This window comes from Montipora foliosa, chromosome 12 (genome assembly GCF_036669935.1).
Source record: "Montipora foliosa isolate CH-2021 chromosome 12, ASM3666993v2, whole genome shotgun sequence".
Classification (NCBI taxonomy): Eukaryota; Metazoa; Cnidaria; class Anthozoa; order Scleractinia; family Acroporidae; genus Montipora; species Montipora foliosa.
Genome location: NC_090880.1, coordinates 21,513,916 through 21,523,915, shown reverse-complemented (window position 1 = coordinate 21,523,915; position 10,000 = coordinate 21,513,916). Strand labels below are relative to the sequence as shown.

The following is a 10,000-nucleotide window of genomic DNA, read 5'->3' as shown; positions in this document are numbered from 1 at the left end:
GAAGTGACTTGCAGCTTGAAAGAAAGGCAGACAGGTGGCACACGAGGAAATAATCAAAATTTGTAATTCCCTTTCTTCTTTTAAATCTAAGCTCAAGACTTGGCTTTTTGAAATTGGTTATGATGTTGTATAGAATGATGATGTTTTTATAGGATGACAATGTAGTTTTGTACTTTTGTAGGTTTAAGATTTTGTTGTTATTTTTATTATGTAACGCGCTTTTGGACCATTGGGAATTTTTATAGAATGACAATGTAGTTTTGTAGGTTTAGGATTTTGTTGTTATTTTTATTATGTAAAGCGCTTTTGGACCATTGGGAATAAGCGCTCTATAAATACTGTATATTATTATGCAGTATGTAGTACGTAAGTATGCTTACAAATATAAGTAGGAAAAGGCACTATTGTGTAACAATCCCTACTGTTAAACCTATTTACAAACCAATTGGTAATAACTAACGAACCAACATTTGAGAAAGGAACAAGAGTTTATATTCCTTAATAACTCGTCGAAACCTTGAATGACCTTGCTATGTTTAGGGTGTACGATAAAACTGCCTTCTGCATATTAAACAAAACCTGGTTCCCTCTATCCAAACCTAAAAACTTCCTAACTTTCTCCGCCGTCTCCATAGAGTAGCCTCCTAGTACATCAACTATCACATTAAACTGTGTGATAGTGTGGCCGGGGAACTGTTGGCGCATCTCCCATCTCAACGGCGCATACTTGTCAGTTTTCTCCTGTTCCTTCTGTTCTCTGTTGGAAACCCAAGGGCAGCTCATCTCAATAAGGATCACCTTCTTCTCCTTTCTGTCCACAATTCTCGCATCGATTCTGTTAGCCCTGACTTCCGTATTTTCAGCAAATACTGGGACATCCCAGTACGCGCACGCTCGGTCATTCTTGTACTCGGGTTTAGGTGAGACTGGAGAGTACCAAGGGGGATACACTGGATAAGATCTAAGTCTTTCAGGAACTCGAAGAAAAGGATTTTCAAGGCTGCATTGTGTCTCTGCATGTACTTTGTCTGTGCCAGGGTACCACATCCGCTAATCACGTGGGCCATAGATTCAGGCCCTTTTCCACACATACGACACGTGGTATCCGAGGTGGTCAGCGTCTTCGTCTTGCTCTGGTGGTACAGCTTAGTGGGGAGTAATTGCTGGTATAACTCATAGATTCCAGCAACAGTATGCACAGGTGCAGACTTCCACTTACTAAGCCAGGTGAAGCAGTCAATAACTTTGTTATCATCCCATCTTTCTCCGAACAGCTTTCCTTGCCACCTCTGCTCTCTTACTTCCCTCATGCTTCTCTCTTCTTCTCTCGCTCGTAATGTTCTCCCTACTCCTTTAACATGTGCTTCCTCACCTGAGTCAGTTTGCAACGCTTTGGGATCTGGGTATGAAAGGTCCAGAGTAATGTCCATTTCCGAAGCAAATTTCTTGGCATCCTTTACGAGTGATCTTCTTCCTGCTCGTTCGCACTTCTCTTCAAACTCGCGCACTAAACTCATCGTTCGATCTTCGTTTGCGTACAGCTTCATTGTGGTCTTGACTTTGGTCTGCTTATACAGGCTCTCAAATGACTTCAGTCCCCGGCCTCCACACTTCCTTGGTAGGTATAGCAACTCGGTTGAACCGAGTGGATGGTAGCCTCCATTCTCTTTGATGATCTTGCGAGCTTCGCGATCGAGTTGTTGTAGATCTGCGAGCGGCCATGTTAGTGTCCACATAGGGTAGGTGACAACTGGTAGTGCGTATTGATTAGATGCTAAGACTTTGTGGAAGTCTGATAGGGGGCTCGACCATATAATTGACAGTCTCTGCAAGCAAACCTTTGAAGCTCCCCACAGAACAGAGCTGTCCTCTTGCTTAGAATTTTCTAAAACTCCCAAAAACTTGTAAGTTTCTCCCTTCTTCAGATTTTGTATGACCTGCCTTTCTCCGATGGCAGTGCCTCCCAAACTGCTGTCCAATGAACCTCTCCTTACATGAGCTGTAGAACACTTCTTCTCGTTCCACTCCAAACCGACATCTGCCATGGCTTCCTTAACTGTCTTCATTACTCTCTCAAGTTTATCCTTCGACGCTGCATATATCTTCATATCATCTATGTATAGCAAGTGCGTAATCTTGCCACTCAGTGGTCTTGACAGCTTGTATCCTTCCGATGCTTTCAACTTCCAAGATATTGGGTTAAGGCATAAAGTGAACAACCTCGGACATAAAGCGTCGCCCTGTGGAAGGCCTTTGTTGAACCTTATGACGTCAGAGGTTTCATACCCCTCCTTTGTTCTGGCCGTGATCTTCGTATTCCAGCTTTCACACAGACTCGCCACTGTTCTGCACATCCATAAGGGGAATTTGTGCATCGTCATCATTTCTTGCAACCAAGCATGGCTTACAGAATCGAACGCCTTTCGCACGTCGATCCAAGCCATGCTTAGGTTCCTGCTTCCATTTCGACTATCTCGACAAACCATTCTGTCAATCATTAAGTTGTCCAAGGTCCCACTGCACTTGGTCCTGGCTCCCCTTTGCTCTTCTTCTAACAGGTTGTGTGTCTCCAGATGTTCGTCCATTGGTGACAATAAGCAGGTGGTAAACCACTTATACTGCGTGTTCAAACAGGTTATAGGCCTCTGGTTCTGACTGGAGAGCTCGCCCGGCTTAGGGATCAAATTGGTTCTCCCTCCTGTGAACCAGCTGGGATATCCGACTTCGCCCGTTAAGATGGTCTTGAAGCTAGCTGCAGTCCCTTCATGTAAAGTGACAGCCCTTTTCCACCAGTAGTTTGCAATTCTATCGGGGCCCGGGGCACTCCAGTTGCGTTTTTTCTTGATCGCGTCTGCACACTTCGTCTGGTTAAGTTGGAAACTGTCTTGCCGAGGGACTGGGACTAGCTTTTCAAACGCTCTTCTCATTTCCACTAACCACCCAGGTTTAGTATTCGCAGTGGAGCCACTCGTCTCCCAAAGATGTTTCCAGTAACTACAGGCGTCTTGAATACTTTCAAAAACCATTTCGTCATCCTTACTCGTTTGCTTAGTTGTTTTATAATTGGGCTTGTTGTTGTCGGCGTCTTGCTCAACCATTCTGCTAAATTGTGCAAAGACACCACCAGGGTCAGCATGGAAACGGGTGTTCAAATCTCTTGCCTCCTCCTGCTTTTTCTTTCGCATAAACGCTCTTTTCGCTTTACGGAGGTCTGACTTTTTTCTCTCGATGTATGTGACAATGCTCGCCGCTGACAACTTTCCACACTCCTTCTCGAGCATTGATCTGTTCTTTTTTCCCTTGTTTGTGATCTTTTTATTTCCCTTTATCCTATCCAGCTCCGCTACTGCAATGGAGATTTTTTTCCTAATCTCGGTAGCTTGTTTTACAAACGCTTCCTTAATCCTTTCACTAGGTGTTTTCCTTTTCCTCCGTTCCGTGGTCCCGGGTTCTTTCTTCCATCCTTTGTGTATCAAAAAAGCGACCACAACAGAATATAGGATGCAATTAGCCAGCCATAAGTACCCAAAGGGATTGCGAATAGGGTCTAAAGTATGTCTTTCTTCACGCCTCCTGAGCTCATTGATGACCGTGTTGATGGTGTTGATGTCTGATTGCGTTGGCCTTTGTTTCACTCTCGTGTCAATATCTCGGCTACTAAAATCACCGGTATTTGAGTTAACTGAAGCGAAAATCGGTATCGCGCCTTCCAGGATTTCACGTGCGTCAAGGTTTGTTTCCTCTAAAAATTGAGGTCCCTCGAGATGGTTGTTTTCGTTCGCCATATGCAAATCCGAGGTGGCTTGTTCGCTTTCATTTATTGATGGCTCCTGAACTTCGTATAATAAAGTCCCCTCTTCTACAGGCTGTCCGGTCTCACTCTCCGTTCCTTTAGCATTCCTAAGAATGGTGTCCTGTACATTTCCCATCACTCTTTCCAGATATGCTGCCTGATTTCTAAGGTGTAATTCTGAGAGGCCAAGATGAAAATAACCTCTCTCGTCCCAAAGCTCCTTCAGGACAGACATGTAGCCTCGTTTCTTCCCATCCGCGTATCTAGGAGGATCTTGTAACTCTGTCAGCTCCTTAGCCTTAGCCTTGCACTCTAAAACATCACTGTTCATTTGTGCCGTCCATTTCAGGCGGGTTGTACACCTTGCAGCCCTTGTTCGCTCGCTCAAATGGTCGTCCGACATATTGGATGGCAACACAGTCCAAATTGGTAAAAAAAAAAGGTCGCCGTAAGTCGCCTCCGTAAACTTATCACAGCGTAAGATACGTAGCAAGTATTCTATAAATACTGTTCTGTTGCTCCAGCGCTTTTGGCTTGGCTGGCAGTTCGAAAGTTAGCGATTTGGTCAAGTCACACGAAGACATACCAAAAACACGGCCTCCCTACTTCGCCGCCATGAATTATTATCCATTATTATTATTATTATTATTATTATTATTATTATTATTATTATTATTATTATTATTATTATTATTATTAAACTGAGTTTACATAGTCGGGGCTGAAATTGGCTGAACTTTGGGCAGTGTTGATCATTTGTCCATGGTTTCCATGGCAGTCGCTCGAGTACAAGACTCGAGCGACTGCCCTTTTGTCACCACGGATTTTCGTCTTAAAGAAGTGGCGAAAGATATGTCAAATAGTCAAAGCATAAAAAACCTCCTTGACCTTTGCCCGTTGAAAACAGAGGAAGATAGCCATAACAACGATGCCAGTTCTTCGTGAACATTTATTGTCATATAGTTATTTCAGCAAATGATTTTTTTCATACGTATTCGTCGGACGGCCGTAGAAATCATATCATAAACTTTAAAATAATACGTTATAATTAAAAGAGTAGATCAATAACAGTGTTAAGTCCTTTTTTGTGGGGGTTTACTGAGTCCTACGACGTCTGATGATTTTTGTCAGGTGCGAAAACAATACAAATTTTACAATTTACACGGCATGATCCAAAGAAAACGTTTTTAAGTCCGGCCACGATTACCAAATTGAAAATTTGGCAGAGAGTTTTTGTTGAGCTTTTCGGTTGAGCCGAACACATCATTTTTGTCAGCCTAGTGCGTACGGGCCCTTAAGGTGGTCAAACACGAAGGCTCGTGTTGCAGGGACATGTTGCAGCGACAAAAAACTTGTGTAGTGCACACTGAGGCGACATGTAGCAGGGACAACATGTGCAAATTACAACATGAAAATGTTGCGGGTGCATGTTTCAGGGATATGTTGCAGCGACGTGTCCCCTTGTGTGAACTGATAGGTTTATAATTGTGAAACACCAATTTGGGGGTTATTTTGTCCCCACGACGTGTCCCATGAAGTTCAAGAAGTTGAACTTTATGGCACACGTCGCTGGCATTTGTCGCTGCAACACATCCTTGAAACATGTACCCGCAACATTTTCATGAGTGTGCAAATGTTGTGAATGATTTTGTCCGTGCTACATGTCCCCGCTACACGACTCTGATGCATGTCGCCTCAGTGTGTATACTACACACCTTTTTGTCGCTGGAAAATGTCGGTGCAACATGTCCCTGCAAAATGACCTCCCCTTGTAAATTTGTTTATTGTACATGGCCAAGTTTACGTAAAAGTAATACTGTTTGAAATTTATTAAATAAACAAAGCTGCGTTTAACCGTCTTTCCATCCTTTGACTGATTATTTTCTATGTATGTCATTCTTCACCCTGCGAGCAGAGCCTCCTTTTGTCTTTTTCTTTACTGAGGAAGAGAAAAGGAGGCTCTGCCCGAATTGCGTCAACCGCAGCCCGAACTTCTGGACTAGTCAATCTTGTTTTCTCTTGTCAAACCGGTTTTTCCAGTGCGAACGTCCGTTTAGTGACCGATGGTTATAACTGAGCCCGCTGTACCATGAAAAACTAAAATGGCGGCGAGATCTGGCATATTAGGCTTGGGTTCGAGACTGTATCCTGGCAACATGCAGCGCATATTCAATAAAGAGAACGCTAAAATCGAGCAAGCAAAAGAAAGGCTCTGCTAGCAGGGTGGTCATTCTTGTACTACTTCGTTTGCTAGCTATTACCACAGCCTCCAAAATAAGAGATTATAAACGGGCTATGTTACGTTATTTCAGGGTGTTTAGGGCAAATCTTTAGTTAATCACGAGTTTAAAACTCGGAAATAGTGATGTGGAATTCCTTTGGTGATAAAACTATTGTTACATCACACACATGATCATTCTGAGTACAAGCGACTTTTATCCGGGCGATTTTTTTTTCTCAGGATTACCCCAAGGCAATCCGTTTCAATCTAATCTTATAATTTATGTCCATCCATGCTTCTCTTTCCTTTTGCATTTCTTTTATGTTCTTCAACAGTTTTCAGTGGTTATTGCATTTTTTCGTTCTACTTTTTGGGTGACATGAAATTACATCATTCGGAATTAGTCCACGGTATGTTCAAACTGCGAAAACAAGGCAGAAAAACGTATATGTAAGAACATGTTACGTTTGCCTAAGAGATCTTCGATTTTTAGTATGCCGGCATCATACCAGTCTTTCCAGTATATCGATTTACCGTTTATTTTTATATGTTTATTATTCCATAAAATTAGTATGGGTAATCAAATGGTGAAGAGTGAAATTAGGGAATAATTTCACTCGCGTTTTGTCCAAAATCAAATAACTTCCCGCGCCTATTTTACGAGTATACCATTTGATTAGCTTTTAATATCATGGGTGACAAATGACGTTCATAAGACGCCATTTTGGCACGGCAGGAAAAGTTGCCATGCCAACACTGTAGTTTCGCATGTGAAACTATAAATTAACTCTGAAATTTCGCACTAAAATTAAGGAGTAATTTGTCATCTGTGTTATTATATCCTCGATACTATTATTATCATCAGGAGCTTTCGATGTTAGTTCCTGGATATCTGCCCTGGCTTTGAGAACATCGTTATAAAACACTGGTATGTTGTTTAGTCTTTGTTAACGACTTTATATCATAATTACAGTCAAAGATGAGTGATCCTCCAACGTTTTCAAGTAAAAATAAGGAATTGTCATCCACTGGTCTTCTACGCCTTCTTTCATTCTTTGGGAGGGTTCACAAAGACTTGTTGGAGGGTGGGGGACTGATGAGAAATGATCTATTGTCAAAAAAAAATTGAGAACCCTTACTTGCTGCATTAAACATTTTCAGGTTCCCCGTTTTAGTATCCCTAAAATTTGAGACACCCCAAAATGGCCACAAACCAGAAGTAAGAAGAACGAGTGAAACAAATTGAGGCAAAAGTGTCTAGTCGTCCTAGTGCTGGAGCACTAAGCACTAAGGTACCCCCCTTGAGAGTGTTTATATTTTTGAAACAGCCCCCTCTCTACCTCAATGTTCATGGGGGATCCCCCAATTTCTCATCAACCCCCCCCCCCCCCCCCAACAAGTTTGGGTGAACACTCACACAAATGCTTATTTGTTTGTCCTAACGCCAACTTGCAGATATGAGGAAAACGCTGCTCACGAAACGACAAACTGCGTCCCCTAGCGTCGTCCGTGAAAATGAATGAATTTTCTAGAACTAATACATTCAATATTCCAGGTATAAGTGTTTCCTTTCGGCAGGTGATCTGAATTCTCAGCCACGTCCTCTCTCTAAGCAGAAAATTCAGTAGTGCGAGGGCACGATACCTTGATGAAGATTTTTCGCGAGAGTATTATTATCTCGGATATACAGCAAACTTGCCAAAAGGGTTCACTCGTCAGGTCTTGTCGAGCCTTCTGCCTAAATTCTGTCGAGCATAAAATCGGCGTATGTAAAGTCGGTTAATGTCATGTCATGTCATGTCAGCCGCGGACAAGATCGCAACATCCTGTAATGCACAATGCACGAGAATTTGAGAATAGTTTAACCTTGCAAAGCACAGGTTAAGGTAAGACGAGATATCGATTTACTTGACAATTCATGAAATAGAGATATATCGTAGTACGTGACTGTAAACTCGTGCGGGTGACGTAGAAATCGCATGTCAAGTGTTTGTGGAAGCACGAAGCGGAAAAATACTTGTGCATCCAAAACAGGAAGTCGTAAGGAGAGCATATTAAATTACAGGAGTGCAGAACACAAAGGTAATTGCATTTACCACGTCTGGAGGTACTGCATTTTTCTCTCTTCACAAACATTCCGTCAGCGCATGCATACCTAGCCTACCCCCAAAAATTAATATGCTGGTTTTTACAATGAATTGAGATTTCAGTACTTGTCTATACTGTCTGTATGAGACAATCGATTAATTTGTCCTGAAAAGTGCGAGCATCACGTCGATCTTTCGCCCACTGAAAAGAGTACTGTTTGACTTCAGGGTATTGTCTCATTAATCGAAAGCATAAACGTGCATAATTTAGACTTTACGACACTTTGAAACACCTGCGTGGTCTCAGTTCATCCCGTTTGGCTGGCTGAAAAGCAACTGTAACAACGACACCATGTCAATGAACGAAAACCTTACAGAAATTGTTGCCAAGAAGACATACCTGGAGTACTTTTGCTCAGAAAGCTTCACCGACGGAATCCACCACCACCTCATATTTCTCTTAACTTTTGTTGTTTTTCTATGCATTTTTACATCCTTGGGAAACGCTTTAATACTTGTTGCCCTCCGGAAAGAGTCTACACTTGGTTCACCGTCCAAACTGTTGCTTCGAAGCTTAGCGACAAGTGATCTCTTTGTCGGTATGCTTTCCGATCCTTTAGTTGCAATATACTGGGTGTCTGCAATACAACAGCACTGGAGCGTTTGCTACTACGCATTTTTCACTGCTTTTGTAGTTAATAGTGCTTTGTGTTTGGTGTCGTTGATGACCTTGAGCGCGATAAGCGTGGATAGACTTCTGGCTTTGTCATTGGGAATGCGATACAGGGAGACCGTAACTTCGAAACGTGTGTACGGAATAATTATAACGTTTTGGGTTTTGGCTACAACCGGTTCAGCTGTCTTCGTAAAGAGTTCTCAGTTTACCACAAGGTTTATACAAACGGTCATAGGCCTTTGTCTATTAACCTCTATGTTCTCACACACAATTATTTTCTTTAGTCTCCGTAAACATCGCACTCGGGGTCAAGACAGGCGCTCTCGTGAAGATCCGTCAAGTGCTAGTGGTAACCAGCGAATTGAAGTCAACATAGCAAAGCATAAGAGGGCGGCGTCCACTGTACTATGGATTCAGCTGGCGTTGCTCATTTTTTATCTCCCATACACTGTGATCGTAGCATTGCTTAGCATCAGAGGTGAACTGTCCCAAACACTTGTTTTAAGCAGACAATACGGAGTGGTTTTCGTGTTGGCAAACTCGTCATTGAACCCTCTTCTCTACTGCTGGAAGATTTCAGAAGTAAGAGAAGCTGTCGAGGCAACATTGAAAAACTGGCGTTGTTCATCGACGGATTGAAAAAGCAAAGTACTTCATGTTTAACTGAGACGCGAAAAACATTTTTCATCCCGGATCGGAGTACTGAACTGAAACTAAAGAGAGGCTAAAGCAAACGAAGAAGTTTTCAGCAACGAAAACTTCTCTTAAAATACAACTTGCTCTGTTGCAAGTATCTCGCGATTTTTTTGTCTTTTTCACGTTGAACAAAATGCAGAGCTATCCTGCTACTGAATTGTTCTGAAGCGTTTGAAGAAAAGAAAAAGAAGCTTCACTTCATTGTCTTGCAAAGAACGGGAAAGAAATGTTTGCTTAACACTTCTAATATAGTTTTCATTCTCTTCACCTCTTATTTACACTTCATTTTCGAAATTTAATTAGTTTTTGACAGCTTTCTCTTTGCATGTTTTTATTGTCCGTTTCCACCTGCAAATATTTTTATTCTTCTGATCTGCATAAATATATATATAAAAGTTAAAAGAGGCCAGTGGACGGACAACTTCTGATGACTTAAAAAGTAAAAAGATTTAATGTAGTGTAAAACGTTTCGGTCGTATGACCTTCATCAGTTACAGTGAATAATGATTAAAAAATTCCTTTTTATA

At 42.0% G+C, this 10,000-nt stretch overlaps 1 protein-coding gene across 1 annotated transcript; it reads left to right on the top strand.

Annotated features, from left to right (window-relative positions):
- The first annotated feature begins 8,453 nt into the window (after window positions 1-8,453).
- On the top strand, window positions 8,454-9,416 carry LOC137980989 (melanocortin receptor 5-like). The gene has a single exon (XM_068828366.1). The coding sequence runs from the start codon at window positions 8,454-8,456 to the stop codon at window positions 9,414-9,416; it is 963 nt and encodes a 320-aa protein (XP_068684467.1).
- Window positions 9,417-10,000: the final 584 nt, after the last annotated feature.

Coding starts and splice junctions, on each gene's coding strand:
- LOC137980989 (XM_068828366.1), top strand. CDS start 8,454: ATGTCAATGAACGAAAACCTTACAGAAATTGTTGCCAAGAAGACATAC.